Source organism: Mastigoproctus giganteus, chromosome 3 (genome assembly GCF_048544385.1).
Source record: "Mastigoproctus giganteus isolate SK-2022 chromosome 3, ASM4854438v1, whole genome shotgun sequence".
Classification (NCBI taxonomy): Eukaryota; Metazoa; Arthropoda; class Arachnida; order Uropygi; family Thelyphonidae; genus Mastigoproctus; species Mastigoproctus giganteus.
This window is the reverse complement of record NC_143577.1, coordinates 166,188,347-166,212,893: the sequence shown is the minus strand read 5'-3', so window position 1 is coordinate 166,212,893 and position 24,547 is coordinate 166,188,347. Positions and strand designations below refer to the sequence as shown.

The window sequence follows — 24,547 nt, the reverse complement described above, 5'->3', positions numbered from 1 at the left end:
ATACCGATAGCTGGAATTGTGTGGGTTTTTACGTTATTATGGTGAAATGTGTTTCCCCTTTACTGAAATCTTCAATCGTATAAAAAAATTTTATTCCTTTTTTTTTAAGCTTCGTAAACTTGATACTCCACGCGAATCGTGTTAGTTGCAATTTGTGTGCGCCGTTAAAAAATGCTTATGCATTTTTAATCGTGAAATTTATAATTAAAAGAGATTATCTTGGGAAAAAATGCCTCTTGAAACATTTCTGAAGAAGATGACTCCTTGTGCAACAAACGAACGAGTGCCGAGCCAATAATGAGTGATCAACGAGTGTGCATGTAATGGATGATGATAAAGAATAAACATTCTTTAATATTTGTAAGTCGTAAATAATTTCTCTATTATTATAATTTACTTGATTTTACAGGCTACGTTTTCATTTCTTTGGATAAATCAATCGTTATTTAAACATAAACTAATTAGCCAACTAATTTCATTGTTGAGAACGTAACTCCTATTTTTAACCTTATGTCTATGTGAAATGAATTCCCGCTTTACGAGCGCGCCCTAGAATCGAATTAACTCGTAAAGTCGAGAACTGCCTGTATATATACAGAGTGTCTCAAAAATATTTGTTTAGGGGAGGTAGGTAACATCTAAAGGAATGTGAATCGCATAGGAACCCATAACCGGGAAAGTAGTAGCAGAGGCGCAAGAAGCAGAAATGACACAAGACAGTAATTAGTGGCAAACATTTATTTGACGTAATATTAACAATGGAGTACGCGATGGATGCATTTCATGATGTTACAACAGATGCTCGAAGGTTACACAACGAGACGCGATGCATGCGTGACACCGACGCAGCATAGATTGGCGGACACGGTTGAACACACCTGGAGTTTCTTTGACAGTAGCAGCAGCGCAGACGAGCCTCGCCAGGCGCCTCCGTAGCCAGGTGGGAAGGAGCAGCAGTGGGTAGCACACGCTTCTTGATTAGACCGGGGTTCGAGCCAAATACGGAGGATGCGGAAAGGTCAGGAATGACCACCGCATATTCACGGAGCAATATGGCCTTAGTTGCTAATGCTCCTAAAAAAACCAAATAACAACAGAGTCTCGCCACGAGATCTATTTCCGTCTCCACAGGCGATTCATACACGATAGATTTGAGGGCCCCCCCCACCCACAGAAAGAAATCAAGGCTCGATAAATCAGGTGAGCTTGGGGGCCAGGCATCCACCACGGCCAATCCAGCGAAGCCCAAAATGCCTGTTTAAATGGTCACGAACACACCTTCCATAATGGGCAGGTGCCCTGTCATGTTGAAACCAAATGTTGCGTCTCACATTTGCTGGAACATCGTCAAGTAACCCTAGTAGAAGTTGTTCAAGAAAGATCCGATATTTAGCGGAGTTCATGCGGGATAGTAACAGGTATGGGCCGACTAAGCAGTCACCGACCATACCTGCCCACACATTTATTGCGAAGCGATGTTGTGCCACATGGGGGCGCACACCGTGTGGGTTGGCGTGAGCCCACACATGAGCATTGTGCTGATTGAATAAGCCTTCCCGAGTGAAATAAGCCTCATCAGTGACCAAAACATAGGCTGGAAAATTCAAGTCTTGAACACTTTCTCGGAGAAATCACTGTGCAAAAGCCACACATGCAGGATGACCTTGGGGGAGCAGTAACTGAACCCTTTGGAGATGAAAGGGGTGTAAGAATCGTCGTGCTAGACACGCTGTACACTGAAACGGTACACTCCTAAGGCAGAGGCAACGGCACGTGTGCTGATAGTAGGATTATTCTGGACGGCATTCAATACACTTTCTTCCATGGCGGGAGTTCGCGTCGAACGTGGTCTGCCGCACTACTTCTGTTGCCTCTAAATGACCCATAATCGCACAAATTTTGATGCACACGCGCAAACAAATGGTGGTCTGGTTCATTTCTGTCTGGGAAGCGTTCTCCATAAATTCGTTGAGCGGCTCGTCCATTGCCCTCTGCTAATACATACACATCGATATACGAACTGTCTGCCAGCTCACAGTTCGTATATCGATGCATGCTCTTTGTGCGGCGACTACTGCTTGAATGAGTAAACCAGAAATTTTCCCTCTCGCGAACTGATGAAGAGCGCCGTGTACCGACTTACGGTGACGTTTCCGGTTATGCATTCCTATGCGATTCATATTCCTCTAGATGCTACCTACCTCCCCTAAACGTTTGTATCAATAATTTTGAGACACCCTGTGTATATATATATATATATATATATATATTTTTTTTTTTTTTTTTTTAATTAATTTTTAAAATTGGTAATTTTCAAAACTAATTTAAATTCCATATAGAGATATAAAAATTTTTAGAAAGATGTAAGGTAGCAATATAGTAGGTGGTAGATGACTTTCATCAACTGGTGAAATACCACCACTTTGCTTATTGGAGGCTTGAAGTGGTGAAACCCATGTTTAGTCTCTAGAACAAAGTTTCCGGCATCCCCCTCCCCCCATACTTCTCTTTCAACACATGCATGGTACTAAGTACTATAGGTTTTGATACCTTTTGTGTTTGGGGTTTTCATAAAAAAAAAAAAAAATTACAGTACAGCAGACTAAATTTACCGGGATCGAATTAATCGGGACACTTCAAGGTTCCCAATAAAAAAAAAACAGAAATCATAAAATTCAAGTAATAAATAGAATAGGTATAAACAGATGTTTTGCAAGTCGTAAATAAGCAACAAGAAGCGGCGTTATAAGGCGTCATTAGGAGATTAGTGTGTCTATATCTTGCAACCCCCCCGCGCTCAAAAAAAAAATGTTTAGTTTGTTTTAGTGCGTCGCGTCGATTGTTGTGTTTCATCGCACCGCAAAAGGACAAATTTTGTTTCGTTATGCATGTCAGGGATGTCGGAATTTTTTTTATAGTAACTTTTTTTTTAATTTGTTTAGAAATCGCGAAAATGATGGGCAAACGCAAGAGTTGTGCCTTCATTTAAACGAAAACTTGAAATTATACAAAAGTTTGAAAACGGTGCATCCGTTAAGTTGGTGACCAAACCATACGCGACATCGTAAAAAATAAAGGGAAGCATCGTATTGGACACGCGAGTAGTGCGTGGTAAGTTTTTTATCTATCGCCATATTTTTTACGTAGGTTGCTGAACATTTTTCGATACAGCAAGTCCCCGACTTACGTAGCTTAGGACGTACATTACGTTATTTATAATTTTTTTATATGACTGAAGATTTCAAGTGAAGGAGACACACATTTTTTATTTTATTTCACCATAATGTAATAACTCTCAGAATTCCAGCTATCTGTATTATCGCAAATTCAATAAGATCGAGTTTACTACCCGTTTATAATGAATTGCACTAACAGAAAAATCCAATAACCCGGAAAGTGCAAATTGTTTTTATTGTTTTATGGCAGTGACCTCCAGAAATGTGCTTTAGTAAAATGTGAGCTCGCGTGGAGTGATAATAGTGAATTTTCACCTTAACCCTGTGAAGTTCACAGGGTTAAGGTGAAACATCTGGTGAGTATGGGCTTGGCACACCCAAAGTCTTGCGCTGGATATCATCATTCTTCTCTTTCTTGGTGATTCCCTTCTCTCTCTCTAACTCGGGATTTTTTTTTTTTTTTTTTTTTTTTTTGGCTGGTGCAGCATAAGCCTCAGGCATCCTTGCACCATGTAGCTAATAATAATATTATTTTCAGAAAATTGTTTTTGACCGTTATCATGGTGCCGACTAAGTGACAGCGGTATTAGTAAGTCTACCAAGAAAAGGAAAGCGATCGATTTGGATTAGAAAATTAAAATAATAAGGATGTATGAAAATGGCCAAACATTAACACGTATCGCGCGGAATTTGTCAGTGGCAACGGTGAACACAATAAAGGATAGAATACGAGAAGCGGTCGGCACCAGTGAAGGTCAACTATAATAATAACCAAGGCTCGAAATACATACCAGTTTTTACACTACTGTACAATAACATGCGTTTTTCTTCCTTTTATGTTTATTTTCTTATATGCCACTCCGGCTACTCACTGCTTTCCCCCGTTCTGACAGCCAATTACAAGGGGGCACCGTATATTGGAGTATGGCCTGTGGTTTTTGTAATTTTGGCATATCAGGGATATAGCAGCAATATTTTAGTAGTCATTCCCGAGTTACGCAAATCTCGACTTACGTATGAAGTCCTGGAATGTATCTCTTATGTACGTCGGGGACTTGCTGTATTTTTGGATTAACCGGGAAATCAATTATCCGGGAATATTTTTTTTTTACCATCTATCCAGGAAAATCGAGAGTGTACGATACAAACTGTATTTGTATCGTAGTGTCCTTCCTGTCATTTTTCTCTGGATTCACCACAGCTATGGTAGATATATCATAGGCTTCTGTTGAGCCTCGTTAACAGCAGAGAAACAAACTTCTTTACTTTACTTTTTCAGTAATTAATAAAACATGAATATTTGTATATATACAATTGTTTTTTTATATTAAATGCGTGTTGTTCATAATCCCGATTTTTTGCTTATTTTGCGGAAATCAATTTCCCGACCTCTCCCGTAAATCGAGAATCTATTGTACAGTAAGTTGCTCTGCTGGCAGTGCGAGAGAGAGGAGAAAGAGAAACAAATGTTGCCATCATTCCTTAGTGAACTTATGTAAAATTTTATGCTTTAGTTCTTCAGAGGGGTATAAATTAATTCGGTCACCCACCATTCTGTTGTTTGAACATATTGTAGTTCTCAGAAAACAAAAGTGTTAACTGCATTCCTAGGAGAGCATATTCTGTTGCGGAGAGAGTGTCTTTAAAAGCACAAGTGTGCGAGCACCTTTTTCAGTGTTATAACAGTACCTGTAGCTACGGCTCTATATAGTGGAGAACAGTTGCTGAGTGACGTTGATACCAAGTTCGGAATGGCCCACTTTGGTTTCGAACGGACGGGAGTATAAAACCTACATGGAAGAAATGAGATTAGGCATCTGAATAGCTGCTTATGCTAACCGACGAACATGTTTAGTGCCACAAGGCTGCTGTTGTAATTCCCTGAGTGATAGGCTGAAAATAACGCAGAGTGAAAAGTCTCATGTAAGGGGAAACCTTCGAACAGAGGATATATGAAGTGTATCGAATAATCAAGCACAGACTGTTACTGCTGCTAAAGTGATTAGGTAATTTCTCGTAATATATTAAAATACAGAGAAAACGGAAATAACTTCAACAAAACAAATTAATAGTCTGTGATATAAAAGCAACGCCTTATTAATAAAAGAAATGCCTTATATGAAGGGTTGTTGTCGAATTTTACATGTGCAAGAAGAAAATGCTCGTTTTTTCCTTCTGTCCTTTGTTTTGGTGCTCTACATGCTGCTGGGGGCAGGAATCTTCTCTTGTTTGGAAGCTGCAGAAGAACAGCGGATGAGAAAGGAGTTCTGGACCACGTATCAGCTGTTCCTGGACAAATATAACAGTTCCTTGAATATTGGTGAATTGAACAAACTGCTTTATGTTTATGGAAATGCCACAATGGATGGAGTACTGTATAAACGACCGCGATGGGATTTTTCTGGTTCTTTTTATTTTGTATGTACTGTAATCTCCACTATAGGTATGTAGTACTTTATTTATTTATTTATTTATTTATTGATACTGATAATTCCTGTCCCCTGTGACTTTTACTATTTGGGGGGGGAGTACCCTTAGATTTATATTTTAGTACAATAAGACAAGTTTCTAGCGCTAAATTTTTTCACAATATTATATCATCGAAAAAAAATTTATTCGGAATAATGAAACCTTGCTTAGATTATATGCAATATTCGATATTAAAATTATTTTAAATATGAAGAACGGTGTAACTCTTCCAGTTAATTTTAATCCTTTAATAATACAATTTGATGTCTACTTTTATATGTTCAGCTTTATTCCGAGAGCTTCTCCAGTATTGGCCTAACTTAGACTTTCAGTTCATACTTCGGAAAGTTTTGCTTGTGCTAGCGCAGTTTAAGCTAACGATTAGCGATTTGCATAGCTTTCAAGAAAATACTTAAGAGGGCGATAGATATTTCGAAACTTTTCTATTAACGGGGGGGGGGGGGGAGCTCGTCAGCGTCGTCTCCCGAGGAAAAAAAAAAGGTGCGAAAATATTCCTCGAATTTTCTTGTAATTTTATATTTTTTAAGTTTCTCCATATGAATTATGACTCCGGAAAATTATTTTCAGTTTTAAGGATTAATAACATTTGGTGAAGGTAGCTTTATTTATTATTAACTATTGCACTTATAACATGACCTTTGAATTTTCTGGGGACGATCCCTGTAACCCCCCTTTTTTACTTGTACCTTTACTCAACAGCCAGGTTCTCCGGTTACCGAGAAAAAACATATCTAGGAATTCTAGCAAATAGTATTTTAAAGCCCTTTAAAACTAACGTATAAGTTAGTGCTAGAGCATCATGTCTATACGTAGCCGACTACTAAGTACTGTAGTTGAAAAATGGCATCCTTTAAGTATATCTCATATTGTGAATACCTTCGCAACGAGTTACCATGATCGCACTACCTCGAATAAGTTACGTATTACCAATGGAGAAGACTGCTGTTACTTATTCTCGGTGGATACCACCACCCAGACTGGACCGTTTTAAAGAGGGCTTTAAAATTCGGGCAAAAAAAAAAGAGGAATAAAGAATTTTGATTTCGTATGGCTGAGCAACAGCTGGTAGGTATTCTGGAACTGTTCTCTCCAACATAACTGCTGACCCAACTTTCTTTGCTCTTCGCCTTACATTTTCAAGCTATTTTTATTGGAAACAACAATATCTTCTCACGCCTAAATTTACATTTAGCAACTGTCCCCACATTTTTACACTTCAAATCGAAAATAGGTCTGTTTTCGATTCTAACCATTACTGTATAAATGAAAACACGGGTAAAATTTTTTACCGCCCCCCCAAGTAGACCGGAGGAATTTTTGGTCTTTTAACTGGTTTGCAGTCACCAATGTCATCCAATTCCAAAGCCTTTAGGTTGTAAATTCGAGTTGGCCCTATCATGAAAATGTTCGCTAAGGAAATCAATTAAGGAGTTATCTAGCCTCATCTTGTTGAAAAAGATTTCTTGCATTCCTTCAGGGCACGGAGTGATTTGGAGCGCAGCTGGACACATCCCTGTTCCTCCCGCGCATCACTAATGCCATGGGCGCCTCCGTAGCCAGGTGGACAGGAGCGGCAGTGCATATCACACGCTTCTTGATTAGACCGGGGTTTGAGCCCATGACCACCAAATACGGAGGATGTGGAAAGGTCAGGGAATGACCACCGCATATCCCCGGAGCAATATGGCCTTAGTTGCTAATGCTCCTAAAAACCAAATAACAAACAACTAATGCCATGTGTATAACTGGTTATTGAAAATAAGATATTTCATTAACCAGCGTTCCATTTCATAAAATTTACCATTTCGACGACTGAATTCTATTGAAGTTGTGAAATAAAGGGGGCCTTAAATATATATATATTTTTTTTCCGGTTGACCCACTGCCTTCTTTCTTTCTTTAATATTTGCTGCCAATAATTCCCTTCTTATTGCCATGTAGCAACACGTCTGTTCAAACTTTAAACCAACCATTAACTGCTGATCTGGTAATTGACTCCAATGGCCTAATAACTAGTATTGATAAAGACAAACTGATAGATTAGCCCAGTGGTTTTCAACCGTTTTTTAATAATGGCACCCCTAACTCATTTATTTTATTTTGCGGCACCCCTACTCAGTTTTCTGCCCGTTAGATCCAATTCTCTCTCTCTCTCTCTCTCTCTATATATATATATATATATATATATATATATATATAATATTAAAAATATATATGTTATATGATAGTTATTACAATAATATAATTATAAAAATTACATTTCATAATACAAATTATATATATACAGTATATAATAATTATATAAATTTTTTAGAGATACTAAGTAAACATCAATTATAGATCACCACAAAATTAAAAAGATACTGTCACCTTTTTATAATAAAATAAAAATATAAATTAAAAAATAATAATAATAAGTTTAAGTAACTTAAACCCAAATTACGTGGCACCCCTGGAATGTTGTTGCTGCATCCCGGTTGAAAACCACTGGATTAGCCCCTAAGAATGTATTCTTAATAGTTTTCTATCTACACTGATGTGTTCCCGGGATACAGTATACTGGGTAGGTGTTTCGTTAGGGGGAAAATATTTTCAAAACTTTATTAATCGTTCACATATAAATATCAGTTTGTTTTTTTTTCTCATGTGATCAATGTTGCATCATAATGTAAAAGTACTATTAGCGTAACATTTCCCTGAGACAGCAATTCAGTAATAAGGAAACACCTGTGGAAATGAAGAAGTGGAAAGTGATTACATCATGACAGACATTAAAGCTATAAAATATTTGCATTCACATCACAATAGAAAACAAGATCTAAATTTAACTGTAAACCAATGGCGGAGAAATTAATAATCACAGGTATATTACTAAAAATAATACTTATTTTGAAACCAAATGTATACATCATGTAAAAAAAAAAAAAATATTAAGGTTAGATAACCAAATCTTAATAAGTTTAATTAAAAACTGCTAGTTATCTCGTTTTGGTAATCTGACCAAGTTAGATTACTAAACCAAAGATAACTAGCAATTAGGAAAAGTAATGTCACAAGCACGTCGCTACGGTGTAAAGTGAATATCATATGGAAATTAGACCTATTAAATAAACTTATTAAGGCTTTTATCTGAAATTGTTTTTTAAGAAATAAGTTTGATTTGCAGTAGCTTTCAGTAATGACAGTTTTACTAACAAACAGTTGGCAGTAATGAAACAGTAGAAACCAACGAGAGACGAACATTGTGCAGTGAGATTTTCAAGTTATCTGCATTCTACTGTATTTCCGAATCTACGTCGAAAAAAAAAAGGTTAGCTTTTACAATCTGGTATCTCTTCCGATTGATCGTTGCGAGTAGCAGTGATTGACATGCCTAGCCCGCTATGGTTGGTCTTAGTTATAGTGTTTATTCCCTCCCCGGCGCTGTTTTAAAATCGGGAGCTCCTTTTCCAATTTTAAAACAGCGGGGGAGGGGGGAAATAAACACCCTAAGAATTGATATGTACGTCGAAATTATACGGAGTGAAACAGATGTATTTCCCTATGATACATTCCCAAGGCTTGATATCTTCGTCGAAATTAGTGAAACAGATGTATCACCATGTGATACATCTGTTTACGAAAATTAAGCTGTATCATACAGGAAGAATCATATCTCTTAAAAGGAGTAATCATATCTCTTGTGCTTATAAAGTAACAATGAATCTCACAGTGCTATATTATATATCTCAGCATCTTCATTTTTTTAAAATAATAATAATAAATGAATAAATTAAAATAATAAATCCAAAAAGAAAAGTTTTTCAGCATTTGATTAGTGGTTCAGCCAAGCTGTGGTGCCCATTAATCCAAGTTTAAAACTGAAAATTATATCTCAATATCATATATCGTATATATGTTGCATGCGTACTCCTTTCTTTGCAGTAATTTTAAATTGAGTTATTGTGTTGTTGTTTTTTTTTTTTTAATCATGTAATGCTCTTTTGCACGGTGTTTACCTTCCATCACCAACCTGCTGGAATGATGTCATTGAAATCGGGAAGATGATCAGAGTAAATATTTCACTCTCAATTTCAATTTTTATAGCTGTGTACCGCCATGCTGTCACTAAGACCAACTGTGTCGATCCCAGGGGAGAGAGAGAGAGAGAGAGAGAGAGAGAGAGAGAGAGAGAGAGAGAGAGAGAGAAATCGAATTTTGTTATATCATCAATAAAACACCAATTGCAAAAGCCACTCATATAAAAGGTCATGGTACCTTCTATTAATCATACAGCTGTAATAAGCATACTGAAAATTCCGTGTTAATAGACAGTCTGGTTATTATTATTATTAGCTATATGGTGCAAGGAAGCCTAAGGCTTATGCTACATCAGCCAAAAGAAAAATTCCCAGGTTACCCTAAGAGAGAGAGAAAGTAGAAGGGAATCACCAAGGAAGAAGAATGATTATATCCAGTTCAGGACACTGGGTATGCTAAGCCCATACTCACCAGATGTGAGTCCCTGGGGTAGACAGTCTGGTTAGTCAGGTTTATAGACAGTTTGGATTGATTAAAAGGTACACTTACACATTATGGGAGTGAAAGTGTATTGATGTCTAACGGCACCAGGGGTTTTCCCCATCTCTGCGTTGCTTTCATTGGGTGTACCAGTTCACTGGGAAATGCCAGATATTTAAAAGTGTGTGGGCTTTGTATCTGTGTGATGTCGTGTACCGTTGTTCATCTGGTCGTTTAGCCGCTGGACCCCTGCTGAGGTCCAACGTTGCCCCACTTTCGCCCCGTGGAGGCAGACCAGGAACCCAGTAGACTCATTTACTATGGCAGGTCCTGCCGCGTAGTTTCCTGAGATTTCGGCGGCTAGGACCTATAAAAAAAAAATTTAACTAATCGATTGCGCGATAGTGGTGTCGCTTGAATTTGAAAAGGCCAAAATATGGGTGAAAGGTGATTTGATATGCTTAAATTTAGGTGTGTGGGGTTTTTGCTAGCGTACAGATAGAGAGGGAGAGGAAGAGTAGCGGGGGAGAAAGTCAGAAGTAGGGGCCAATAGAGAAGGTGGCCCAGGTTTCAGTGGGGGTGGCGAGGGGGGTAGGAGATGAGGGGAAAAAACCGTCTCCTCTCTTCCCCCAGGGAAGTGTGATTCAAAGATGAAGGGGGCTAGGGTGCCCTCTTCAGGTCGGCATTTGGCAATGAAGCTGCACGTTGTTTTGTCGTTTTTAGTTGCATCATTTATGGGGCTAGCCCCATCCTTGTGTTTTCTTATTCCTGCTTTGGGGTGACTGGTTCCTTATTTGTCTCAGCTGATGGTGAATCACTGTCAGCCAGGCACTGCATCCACCATCGTTGTTTGGCTGGGTCGGGTTATCTCAATTTGTCTGTTTAGTGCTCAGGAGGATTGATCATTGTAGATGAGAGTCATACTCAATGTCTCTTGGGATGTCTTGTCCTTGTGTGGTTTGCTTACGACATTCTCTTCAGTGGATCTTCTCGTCAGTTCCTGATCGCATTTCGAGTTCTTCTTGTGAAGAGGTCCCAGGCAAATCTGGACAGGATTTGGTATTCGTCCCTTGAATCCAATAGGTGATGTTCTTGCCTTTGGGGTATAAATCTTAGTCTCGTTATGAAGATTCCCGCGCAGGTCCTCGTATATGGGGCACTGGTACATCAGATGCTCCCAGCTTTCTCTTTCTCCACAAGGACAGTCTGGATCATGGAGTATACCCAGAGTGGTGAGTTTGTCATTAAAGGGTCCGTGGCCAGTCAGCATGAAGATTGTGTAGAGGCCCGGGTGGAGCCACGCAGGTGACTTCGGGTAGGTTTTTTCTACAAGGGGGATGAATTTCCTCGTTACCTTGCCCTTGTGCGAGGTGGACCATCTGGTCTGCCACATTTGTTTCAGGTGTGCCTGCAATCGTGCTTTCTCTTGTTTTTCACCGTTTTCCGGTTCTATTGTATGACCCAAGAAGGTAATGGTAATCCCTTTCATTATGTAATATGTCAGGCCACATCTAATGATTTCCAGATCCAGCGGCAAGACTCCCGCCAGAACCTGGAGCGCCTCTGTGCTGACTGTATTACAAGCTCGCGTTATTTTCAACAATATTGACCGTTGTATTGAGTTCAGGATCCTTTTGTTGGCTACAGTCGTCATTTTGTGGTAGAACGTGGTAGCTGCGTATGTGATTATGCGGATAAAAGTGGCTTTGTAATAAAGAGCCGGTGTTCTTTTGTTTAGTCCCCAGTCTCGTCGCGTGACTCGGGCTACCATGGCAGCATAGTTTCTAATTTTCTTTCTGAGTTGTATGAGATGTGGCCTGAACGTCAGCTTTGTGTCGAGAATTATGCCAAGATATCTCATTTCGGTGGCGAACCTGATTGTGACATTATGGGACTCTAAACCTTTATTGAAATTTGTTTCCCCGATATGGTCACTCTACAGAAACGAAAACCATATTTTCAATATCGTATTTTACCATGCGCGATATGTGAATATTATATTTTAATCTCTGACCTCTTTACTATTGGAGATCAATCTCCGATAGAAATCTCTGGTTATACTACATTATTAAATTTAGTGGTTATTTTTTAATTAAGCATTTAGGTACTGGTTGACGTAACCCAGCGTGCTGCTAGTTAAGATTTAAAGTACTGCCTTGTGATGAATTACTTTGATAATACAAAATTGTAAATGTTTTTGAAAAGTCGACTATAGTGAAAGGTATTTGAAACCCCAGGGGCTCACATCTGGTGAGTATGGTCCTGAGAGCTGGATATCATCATTCTTCTCTTTCTTGATGATTCCATTCTACTTCTGACTCTCTCAGGGTAATTCAGAATTTTTTTTTCGGCTGGTGCAGCATAAGCCTCAGGCTTCCTTGTACCATATGGCTAATAATAATAATAATAATGCGCGTTATAAATTAAGAGTTAGTACTATGATTACACACTTAGTATACTTTCTACGCAAGTATGCCGGATTTTGTGATTAACTTGTCTGTAATATATGTCAGTGGTTCTCAACTAGGGCCATGCTATATTTCTGAGGGGCCACAGGTAAAAGTCGTAAAATTCGGGGCCGTGGAAACTGTTAAGTGTGCCACGAAAAGTTCACTTCTAAAATAAAATTATTACTAATATAAAAAAAGAAATAAAAATTCGAAATTGTCAGTACACACAATAACTCAATATCCTTGTTTTTGCGTACCTTACTTAGAAGGGACAGAACCTATTGTACTTAAACCACAACCTTAGATCTGGTAATTCCAAGTACAGTGTACTGGTAAATAGGTACTCGTGGCTCAGCCCCCGCATTTTCGGAGCGGGCATAGCCCTAACGAAATGGTTAACTGGATTCCTGGAAAAATTCCTTATGTTTTTTTAAATATCTTCCACTCCGCTCATGAGTTCTACCGCCACTTTTTCAGTAAATTTCAGATATTCTTCAGTTCAGTGTTTCGAGGAAGATATTTTTATGCGCAAGTTCTATCATTGTGGCAGTTCCCTACTTTGGAGGTAAGTTACAAACTCCAGCCACTATTTTTCGACAATAAGCATTACCTTTAATAATAATTATGAACTTTCATTACAAATAAATTATTAGCTTTTCAATAGAATTTGAATACCCTCCCTCTACAAAAAAAAAAAAAAAAAAAAAAAAAAGAAGCGAATTGTCACAGCAGTTTTGTATTCATTTTAAGTAGAATGGCTTCCAAAGTAATTTTTATGAATATTGACTTTCAAAATTTTTCACATCTTTAAAAAATTTAGAAATAAGGCAGTCATAAATTTTAAAAATTCAAACTGCCAAAAATTGTTTGTTCCCATGGACCAATTTGCTTGGTTTATAATCAAAGGTATAAATACACTTTCATATCGATATTCATGTTTTGTTCTGCTTTTCATTTTAATTTCCCGCTCCTAGAATTGTAAAATTCTTTAATTCAAAGATTATTATTTTTGCACTACTTTAATATGGCAGATTAAAATCATAAATTAAACACGGTGTAATAAATGGTGAAAAATTTTAATGATTATTGGTAGCAACGATAAATACACTGCTCCGCATAATTATAGTGTCTCCTGCCGCTCTCTCGCCTTGGACGCGTGTTAACTTACATTGTTACTGCTCCGTATGTTTCCGTATAAAACAATATGAGGGTGGGGCATATCAGAAGTGAATGAAACTCAGAAGTGGACCACGATTATAGACGCTTTCACAGAAAAGTATTTGTATATTAAGTATTTGTACATTGAACGATTCATATTAAATATCTTCAAGGGGTGTTATAGTGTAATAATACAAATAGTCAACTATGTGTACAGTATTGTCAGAAATGACAATAAAATGAGTGAATTTAACTGGTTAGAAAAACTAACGTGGACATAGGTATAGGTATGTTGACCGCCAGACGGCTTCGGGGATTTCTCCCATATCCTCGTATGTTCTATGTATCGAGTGACAGTACCCTGTCTATGCCAGCGGTTTAAAAGTAATATATGGGTCATTTTTTTTTTTTTTTTATGAAAACTCCAAACACGAAAGGTATCAAAACCTATAGTACTTAGTACCGTGCATGGGTTGAAGGAGAAGTATGGGGGAGGGGGATGCCGGAAACTTTGCTCTAGAGACTAAACATGGGTTTCACCACTTCAAGCCTCCAATAAGCAAAGTGGTGGTATTTCACCGGTTGATGTAAGTCATCTACCACCTAGATGGTATGTAGTTTGTTAAAAAGGTAGACATAATAGGTTTAACAGATACTGGTATCCAGAAATAAGAGACGATGAGTTGCACTCTGCATGAGTGAAACGAAGATTCAGAACTTGCGCGTGCCACATAGAATCTGATATGCGGTAGTTGAATGCAAAGATAAAATGAGAGGAGAGTATGCTCCAGGCTAAAAGATTGTGAAGAGTATGAACAGCGTCTCTACATGCTAATGGCATGGGCAAGCCTTATGAATGATTTCAGCATTTCCTTTATAGATAGAAGGGCAGAACTCATGGGGGAAAAAATTTTAAACCAACTAGATAATTGTTATTGTATTAACATATCGAGGAAAGTTCGAATTGCAGAAATCTAGATGTGTTCACCCACGAACATATTTAATCATAGGGCTGACAGCAGGGAAGTTCCAAGCTGGACACTGAGGAAAGAGAACGAGCAAGGTCTCAGTTGTTTAAAATGCAAAGGCATGGTTTTTAATTTCAGGGAAGGAGGCTGGCCGTTACATAATCCCTCTCAACTGGGCAGTAACGCATTTTAAATTTACGCGTCCCTCTCCCTCCAAGCTTCTGTCAGCGTAGTATCAAAAATTGTATCTGTATATGTACAGTTTCTCTTGAAACTACAGAGACATGTCAACTATCAATTGATTTTCGCAGTAATAGTAGCTGTTTTATATTTAGAAAGTTTTGAAAGTCAGCGCAGGAGGGTATGAGCTTACGCAAGCCGAAATTGAAAAAAAATATATATAACTGCAATTCAGATCCAGAGAGGACATTACTACAAACAAAAAAAAAAAAAAAAAAAAAAAAAAGCAATGATTTTTTTTTTTTTTACGCAACTTTCATTTTTGAGAATTCCAGTCTATAGTTCAACTGTAAAGTCAAAGGGGGGGGGGATGCGGATCAACTTGTCAAATTTGATCTGCAATCGTATGTCAGAAAGGTTAGCTATCAGAAGACTCGCAAATCATTGGCTAAAAGAGCAAAAGAAACAGGACACAGTATGTGACTACAAAGAAGAAACAAATTCTATCCTTGCTTAGATAACTCTGGTGATATTTCTGATGAACTGAATGGATACTTCGCACTGATCTTTGCAGACGAAAGACCTTTCATTTGAGAAAAAACTACAAGTCAAGCTGAGTAGTACACTGGTGTGCAAAACTTAAGGACCAACACTATTTCTAAAGGTTACAACCACAAAATCTTTACTTAAGGTACTCTTTACTGATGAGAGTAGATTCAGTCTCAGCAGCGATTCTGGACGTCAGCTAATCTGGCGAGAGGTTGGCACACGGTATCACCCCGCAAACATCACTGAAAGGGATCGATATGGTGGTCGAAGTGTTCTCGTCTTGGGAGGCGTTATCTAGGATGGACGTACACAACCCCAGATACTGAAAGGCGGTACTGTAACCGGTGCACGCTACTGTACTTAGGTAATCCTTCCCCATGTGCGTCTGTTCCGAGGTGCCATTGGCTACGAGTTCGTCTTTATGGATGATATCGCCACACCCCATCTTACTGCAGCTGTTGATATGCTTTTGGAAAGTGGGGACATTGTTCGTATGGATTGACCTGCCCGTTTAATCGATCTAAATCCCATCGAACACATATGGGACGTTGTGGGGAGATGCGATTACGACAAATCCTTGGCAAGGGATGCAAAGAAAAACAGCAAAGAGTTCTTTACTTATGTAAACTCTAGAAGGAAGGGGATGAATCAGATTGGTCCACTTGATATCGATGGGTCAACTGTTGATGATCCTGCTCAGGTAGCTAACAAACTAAATGAATATTTTGCATCGACATTCACACATGAGGAGTTATTCAGCGAGGGGAATGCCAGAGGTGTATTCAACTCTAGCAGTAAGCTACAGAATCTTGAAATAACTGGGAGTAAAGTGGAGGAGAAACTGTTGAAGATAAACACAAGAAAGGCACCCGGGGTGGATGGGATCTATCCAGTTATATTAAAGGAGGCAGCAAAGGAAGTAAGCAAACCCTTAGCCATAATTATGAGAGCTTCCTTGGACTCAGGGGAGGTACCCATAGACTGGAAATGTGCAAATGTGACCCCAATTCACAAAGGAGGATCAAAGGCTGACACATGTAATTATAGACCTGTGAGCTTAACTTCTGTTCCAGGAAAATTAATGGAGGCACTGGTTAAAGAAGCACTGCAGGATCATTTAGACAAGACTTCAGTTATAGCTCGGACATAGCATGGTTTTATTAAGGGGAAGTCTTGCCTGACCAGCTTGATTGGATACTATGATGCAGTCACAAAAGAACTGGATGCAGGGAATAACTTTGATATTATATACTTGGATCTCAGAAAGGCTTTTGATACTGTTGCACATGGAAGACTGCTACACAAATTGGAGCAGTGTGACATTGGAGGTAAATTGCTGCTATGGATAAAGGGGTGGTTGAGGGGGAGAAGACAGAGAGTGGTAATCAATGGACACTGCTCATCGTGGACTAATGTTAGTGGAGTCCCTGAGGGCTCAGTGTTGGGTCCATTATTGTTTTCTGTATTTATAAATGATATTGATGATGGTATATCAAGCTTAATGTCCAAGTTTGCAGACGATACGAAGGTTGGTAGGGTTGTCAAGGACACTACTGACACTAATGCTGCTGCAGCAGGATTTGGAAAGGTTGAGCAGATGGGCTGAGAGGTGGCAAATGTAAAGTACTACACATGGGAAACAGCAACCCCAGAGCAACGTATCAACTCTGTGGTACTACACTGACAGTGGTAGAGAATGAAAGGGACTTGGGGGTGGTTGTGCAGGCAGATATGAAGTTCTCTGAGCAGTGCAGACGGGCTGCAAGAGTAGATCATGGAGTATTGTCAATGATATACAGGAATTTTTCCAGCAGGGATAAGGAGGTGATTATTCCCTTGTATAAGGCAATGGTCAGGCCACACCTAGAGTACTGTATACAGGTCTGGAGACCTCATTTCAAGAAGGATGTAGAGATGCTGGAACGAGTACAGAGAAGGGCAACAAGATTAGTGAATGGAACAAAGGGTGCTCTTACGAAGAAAGGCTTAAGTTTTGCAAATTACAGTGTCTGGAGACTAGGCACCAGCGAGGTGATCTGATAGAGGTGTATAAAGCCTTGAATGGTTTGAGCATGCTCAATGCTGATGGGATTCTTTCTCTAGCTCAGAATAATCACCTGAGAGGGCATAAATTCAAATTGAGGAAAGACAGATGTAGGATAGACGTGCGGAAATTTGCCTTTAGCCAGCGGGTGGTTGGTTGGTGGAACGATTTCCATGGCTTGTAGTGGAGGTTGATAGCCTAAATAAGTTTAAGGCTCAGCTGGACAGGTATTTTGAACAAACAGAGGGGTGAAGTGGAAGTGGGTTTTTTTTTTTGGCTGATGCTGCATAAGCTTGCTTTCTTCCATCAAATGCCTCTACTAATGCTAATGCTAAAGAGATGTCACGCCTAGCGGCACGTCCACACCCACCAGAAAATGTTCCTCTATTGCAGATGGCGCTGACAGAGGAATGGACGATGTTACTGCAAGAACTTATCAACAGTGTTGTTCTAAGTATGGACAAGCGGTGGTGCAAAGCCTGCATAGACATTAGGAGGAGCCATATCTCCTACTGAGGACCACCTCTTCCCTTTGTTCCATCTTTGGCAGTGATGCATCTGTATCATCGCAGCCAGTGCTGTGTTGCCATTTTTGAATCAAGTCCCTCTGTACAGTTTTGTTTCCGTTGTTGTGTCGGTGTTGTTTCCTTCATCATCTGTACCTCACGAGGTTCCTTTGGTATGCGTTTCCCATATCCAGGCCACTCCTTTGAGAAGCTACAGGTGAAAACCTGACTGGTCCTTAAGTTTTCACACCAGTGTATGAAATTAACGATATTGCAGTTATAGAAAATTGTTAGAAAATCTTTTGAACCTAAAGGCAAGTGCTACCTCCTGAAGTTGATGACATATATCCACCAATTTTGAGTGAAGGCGACGAAAGAGAGTGCATTGAACCATTAAGGTTAATGAATAGACAAGGAAATTATGCCTATGTATAGAGGTGCCAATACATGTTTCTTTTAGCCACTTTCAATATTTCTTAGGAGAAAAAATTCAAAGATCAGCTGGCTTTTTACCTATTTATGGAGAGAAGCACATTAGTTGTTTATTTTCTTTTTACATTTTTATATATTTAATTTTTATTATTTCTTTTTATATATTTTTATTTTATTTATTTTTTAGCTATGCTGGAAGAGCTTGTGGCTTTATTGCATTGTATGGTTAATACTGCATAAAAGGTTCTTAGATCGAAGTGAGTAATTATAGACTGGTCATTCTGACTTTAATTGCAGGGAAAATCACGGATCTAATGATCAAGAATGCAATTCAGGGAGGGACATTTAGAGAGAAATGGAATTATGAAAGACAGACAAACAGCCGTTGTGTTAAGAGATAATCATGTTTAACTAACCTGGCGCTTCCGTAGCCAGGTGGGCAGGAGCAGCAGTGTGTAGCATATGCTTCTTGATTAGACCGGGGTTCGAGCCTGTGAGCTACCAAATACGGAGGATGCGGAAAGGTCAGGGAATGACCACCGCATACCCCCGGAGCAATATGGCATTAGCAACTAAACAACAACTAACCTCCTCACTTATTTTGTATCGGATCTTACTGAAAAATGACAAATACTTTTCAGTGAGACCACTGAAAAGTATTTGTCACTGCCGAATTCCAACACGCATCAAAATTAATCGCCCGCTGCTACCCTCGGGACTCGGTTCTTGGACCTTTTTTTTTTTTTCTTTTTTTTGTCCAATGTCCTGGACGAGTTCCTTGGATCGGACCTTGAAAATGTTGAATCACTCGCCTTTACAGACGACCTGGTCCTTGTAGATCATACTGACACAAGGGCAGAGATGGAAGTTCATGCTAACAGAGCACTTGCCACCCCGCAAAGATGGGCTGTACCCATCAGGCTCTACTCGGAAGTTAAATATCTGGGTGTCTGCACGTGTAGCACAGTGGTATTGTCACCGATCTCCCCACACCGAGTGGAAAAGGCCCAGGTTCCCTCAAATAATTAAGAACTACACAGTTATGATAATCTAAATCAGTCGTGCACATTGGGGTTTAAAGCGCCGTTTAAATTAGCATTTGGGCTCATATAAAAAGTCATTTTCATACCTATTGTATGCTACGCCGCTTAAGTCTGGGTCCTCGTGAATAGCACAGTTGGTAGATTCGCTGTCCTCCTCACATTGGATGGAAAAGATCTAATATCGAGTCCCGTCGATGACGGGAGGGAAATTTTATGGGCCTTTTTCAGAGCGCGTGCGAAAAAGTCAGTCTCAGGCGACATAGTTTTTATCCCGGTAACTCGGGTTTTTCATCCAGCAAAACAGAAAATCGACCACATAACACATGCAATTTACAGAGTATATACGGGGCAATAAGGCCTTAATCGCTGATGCTCCTGAAACCCTACCTGCTACTACACTAGTTTAAGTCTGATGTACCAGGGTTACCCTTGATTATAATCTACGCAAACTAAATTCTATACAACGGCTCGTGCTGCTGTATATTACCAGGGCATGTCAGACGGTCAACTTCCCTGATTTCCACGTATTAGCTGGTTCTGTTTAGAGGTTATTAGAGAGGTCTTTATCATAGACTACGGAAAAGAATTTCAGCTGAGGTGTGTGCATTGTACTAGACCTTGCTAAATACCCAAAAGACGGGGAAAAAACAATAATGGAAATCTTGCTTAGAATCTGGCAAGAATCAAGGGAAAACACTACTAAAAGGTTACTTAATAAAAAAATTTTCTCATCGGTTACCGTCACTTGCCCCAAGCCTCCGCCCTGGTATTCACCAGTCTGCAAGCACCCTCCCTGTTAACTTTTTTTTAATTTATTACGATATGCAGTCGCAGCCAGCTTTCCCGGCAACCCCACATTCTGTTTACAGTGCTGTGCCATTAACAATGTTGATGTACAATTATCTTAGATTCCCTCATAGAAGATCAATTCCATATCACGATGCAATACCATGAAGGTATTTGATACTATAAATTTCCAACATAAGGTTGTGATGATCTCTGTGGGTCCAATTGATACTTACAGGTATGAAGTCCAATTCGGGGAGTAGATGTCTAAACCAGGAATTATGATCACAATGAAGAAGGCAACTTTTGCTCAAATCTGAACAGTTTCAACAGCACAGCGGCTAACAGTAAAAGGCAACACCTCGATCAGTCTCCACATACAGTAACTAGAACTACAGCATCACAGGTCATCCATCAAGAAAGTAACCACAATGTCATTCAACAGGATGATTGTAGTGGGTTAATCCTCCACTGGAGTCCCGTTTTCTCCAATACAAGCCTTACCAAAAAGCGTCAGCAGTCTCTTCAACAACTACTCTGAATCACTTGTCAGTGGAAGAGACATCTGGAGAATGTATCGTGATGTTCCTTAGAAGCCGTAGTGTTCATCGAGTAGACTCCCGCCTATAATCAGAACGGTGCCACTCTTCCTGCGTTCACCCTGTCTACCATAATAATATTCCATTCTAATGTAGCATGTCATGATCTTTTCAAGCACTTTTTAACTCATTTAATATCTGCCTCATGCTCTTCCAACTGCAACAAGATCCTCCTGAATTGTAGGTCTGCAAAATTTCGGAGAGCGTAAAAATCTTTTGTACTAACTAACAATTGTTCACATCCAGGAGTAAGGGAGTAGAGATTAGGAGCTTCTTAAATTAAATTTCCCTTCAAGTCACAATGTTCAACACATTAGTAGAAAAGATGGTTCCAATCTCCCCAGAATCCGCAAGTGCAAAGAGTATGTTCAGTTCCAAATTCCCTTTACTTTGCAAAAAAAAGCAAACATCTCCAGTCATCTCTATTAACTGGCCATGACCCTTTTAAGGAAAAGTTAACTTCACTTGGAGTGCAGGACACCTATGTAAACAACCGACTGAGACTCATCACTAAGAACTTCAGAGAATGGAGAACAGTTACTCATCGTGGAGGAGCAGCACCACATAGCTTTTACAGAATTTTCCCAGTCAGTCGTTGACACAAGGTTATTCTACTACGGAACAACAACTGATGACCTGAGCTTCCCTTCTTTCACCTGAACTGACAGTACTTCCCTAGAAGCTCAAAGGAATACTACCACCCACTATTAGCAAACCCCTCATCTGGTAGGACCTACTGGATGACACTACACTCGTAGTGTGGAATTGATTTAACTTGCAAGCCACATGGTAGGATTTCCAGCTGGCGATAAACTTCTAGTGCGTGATCGCTAGGATGAACTGGTAACCCCCTTCTGGGGTAGGATAACTGGAAACACCTTCCGGGGTAGGACTAACTGTACACCTCCCCCCCCTCTTCCAGGTTAGGACAAACTGCAGTCCCGTTCCAGGGTAGGACCAATAATCGTCATATGGGCGAAATGGCGACCACATGGAAACTCTTGTTTCCACGACTGGGGAGGCTAGTCCCCTTCCTCACTCTTTTTTTGCTTCCTACCTCTAGTGGGCTCCTCCTCCCTTTTAAACTTGCACACTCTGACTTTCCCTTCTTTGTTATTCACATTTTAACTTCTTTCAATTTTTTTTTTACTTGGCCTCCATCCAGGAAGTTCGGGCTACCCCTGCAAAGACCAGCAAGAGAATGATAGGCAGCGTGGCTCACCTCCCAGCGGGGGTTGAGGGCAACGTAGATCCCCACTAGGTGCCCTGCAGCCAAGTAGCTAGACACAACAGAACCAAACTCAATACTATACACATACAATACACTACACATATTTCTGGCATTTACAGAGTTCTGTATACTATACGAGAGTACAGATGGCACAATTATGAAAAACCACTGGTGGCATCTTGCCCAAGCACTCTGCTACTATGTTCAGAATACCCGTTCTCTGCATGACGATTGGTGCGTGCAGGGCTGGAGGACTGATTTGACATGGGCTGCCGCGAGACTGTTATAAACCATCGTGTGAAGTTTTGATGGTTGTTAGCCCTACACGCCGGTTTCATCAACTGCTTCCCCAGTCTACTCCATAAGCATACCTTTTCGATTTTGTCGTTATCTGTTTCACCCTTGGCATGCTTGGGATGAATGGTTTTCCGTTTTCTATCAAGGTACGATGTTTCCAACAGTTGATTTTCAATGTCGTACTCTTTCTGCTGTCTGGCGAATAGACGCGCTCTGAGACATACTATCATATTTCTTGTGAAAAGAACTAGGTCCATTTCTCGTTTCATTCTGTTCCATTTACCTATCATTCAGTGTGTCTTTCTTTTACCGCTTAATTTTAACAAGTACCCCCCATCTTCCTGTCATCTTACGCCTCTGGAATTAATTATTACTTCCCAAGAGTAATGTCCTTATGCATGTTGGAGAACAGTGTATATAAGGAGTAAGTTTTGGTTCTCTATTTAATATCTGAAATGAATTATTTTTATTTTCAGATTACCATTAAAATATTTACGTTTGTTTTTCTAATTTTAGGATTTGGAATGACAGCTCCCAGGACAACCCCCGGTAAGGTAGCTCTCATCTTATATGGCTTCCTTGGATGTGCCAGTTCCATCTTATTCTTTAATCTCTTCCTAGAAAGGGCCATAACGCTTCTTTCCTTCTTACTACGCACTTTTCATGAAAGGAAAATACGAAAACAGGAGTTTCAGTGGAAATATGACAGAAGATGCTCCCAAAGTTCGGCAGAATCACAAATGGATACCTGGAAGCCATCTGTGTATTGGGTAATGCTTTACCTGTTTCTGGCTGCAGCTTTCCTAACTCTGGGTGCTGTCTTTTTATATTCGAACATGGAAGGTTGGACGCACTTAAATTCAGTTTATTTTTGTTTTGTTGCTTTTTCTACTATTGGGTTTGGAGATTATGTTACCAGCCAAGAAAAACTCTATGCTAGCATGAACTTGTACAGGATAACAAATTTTGTTATGCTTGTCACGGGTTGTTGCTGCTTTTACAGCCTCTTCACTGTTCTGTCTATAATTATTAAGCAATGGTTAAATATTCTAATTAAGAAACTAGACTGTAGGTGCAGGGGTATTTTATACAGCACTGTAAGAAACAGGTCTTCGACAGCGAAAAAGCGGCAAAATACCATGGTTCCAAAATATTTTCATAATACCATGTCAAAAAAAACAAAAGTGGCAGACTATTCTTATAAATCAGAACGCAGAAACTCTGGCGAAATCATTTCCATGAGGGATTTCTTGAGAACAAATAACGTTTCTTTAGCGGTAATGCAGAAACAGCTATACGAGTCTGTTCAGAAAGAACGTTCAATTGTTCAACCCAAGGAAAATAACGAAGTCTTCTTTATACCAGGAACTGTAGGCCCACTAGCAATTGTATCCCAAAAGTTTGGTGACGATACTTCATAAAACATTGCACTATACACTGTTTTGCCAAGAGTATCTGGATACCCCCTGGGATTTTATAAAAATGAATCACACCACGTTCCAAGAATACGTATAATATCAATTACGTCATGGTATAAGTTAGCAGGTAAACAAAATAAGGTAGATGGGCATACCAGCTTCCAACGGGGAGTAATAATAAGATACCATATTATCAATAAATCTGTTCATGCCATTGGAATCGGCTGCTGATATAATTAATAAATAGATTATGTTATTCTATAGTAGCCCTAATATGACAGCTTTGGCCGTCCTCGACAACAGTGGTTATAATCGTCCTCACACCGTGTGGGTCTCGGTTAGACTTCTGTCAAAGACTCAAGGAACTTTTATGGGCTTTGTACACATCTTAGCTGACTTGGTCGCTCTCAGGTAAGGATAGCAAGATTTATCGCCCTAATCCTGTTTTCCCCATTCAGCAAAAACAGGTAAACCCACCCGAGAATGCCCTCAGTTTGCTGACATAATACACATGTGTGAATGAGTTTGTTCTTAATGTTTCATGTTAATTAATCCGGATGTCAGCTTCGGACTAGGCGAATACGCCGACAATACGTAGCGGCATTGAGGTGTTTTGAAGGAGAATGGATCAAAATCCGTATTCGCGTTGTCAAGAATCGGTGTGGATACAGTGTGTAATTAAGGCCAAAGATGCGCCTACAGATTATTAAATATTGCATC

General features: G+C 39.6%; 1 protein-coding gene across 1 annotated transcript; it reads left to right on the top strand.

Annotated features, from left to right (window-relative positions):
• The first annotated feature begins 5,279 nt into the window (after nucleotides 1-5,279).
• LOC150088393 (potassium channel subfamily K member 13-like) lies at nucleotides 5,280-23,830 on the top strand. Its single transcript, XM_090370144.1, has 2 exons — nucleotides 5,280-5,619; nucleotides 22,926-23,830. The coding sequence occupies exons 1-2, from the start codon at nucleotides 5,286-5,288 to the stop codon at nucleotides 23,828-23,830; spliced, it is 1,239 nt and encodes a 412-aa protein (XP_090226270.1). The 5' UTR covers nucleotides 5,280-5,285.
• Nucleotides 23,831-24,547: the final 717 nt, after the last annotated feature.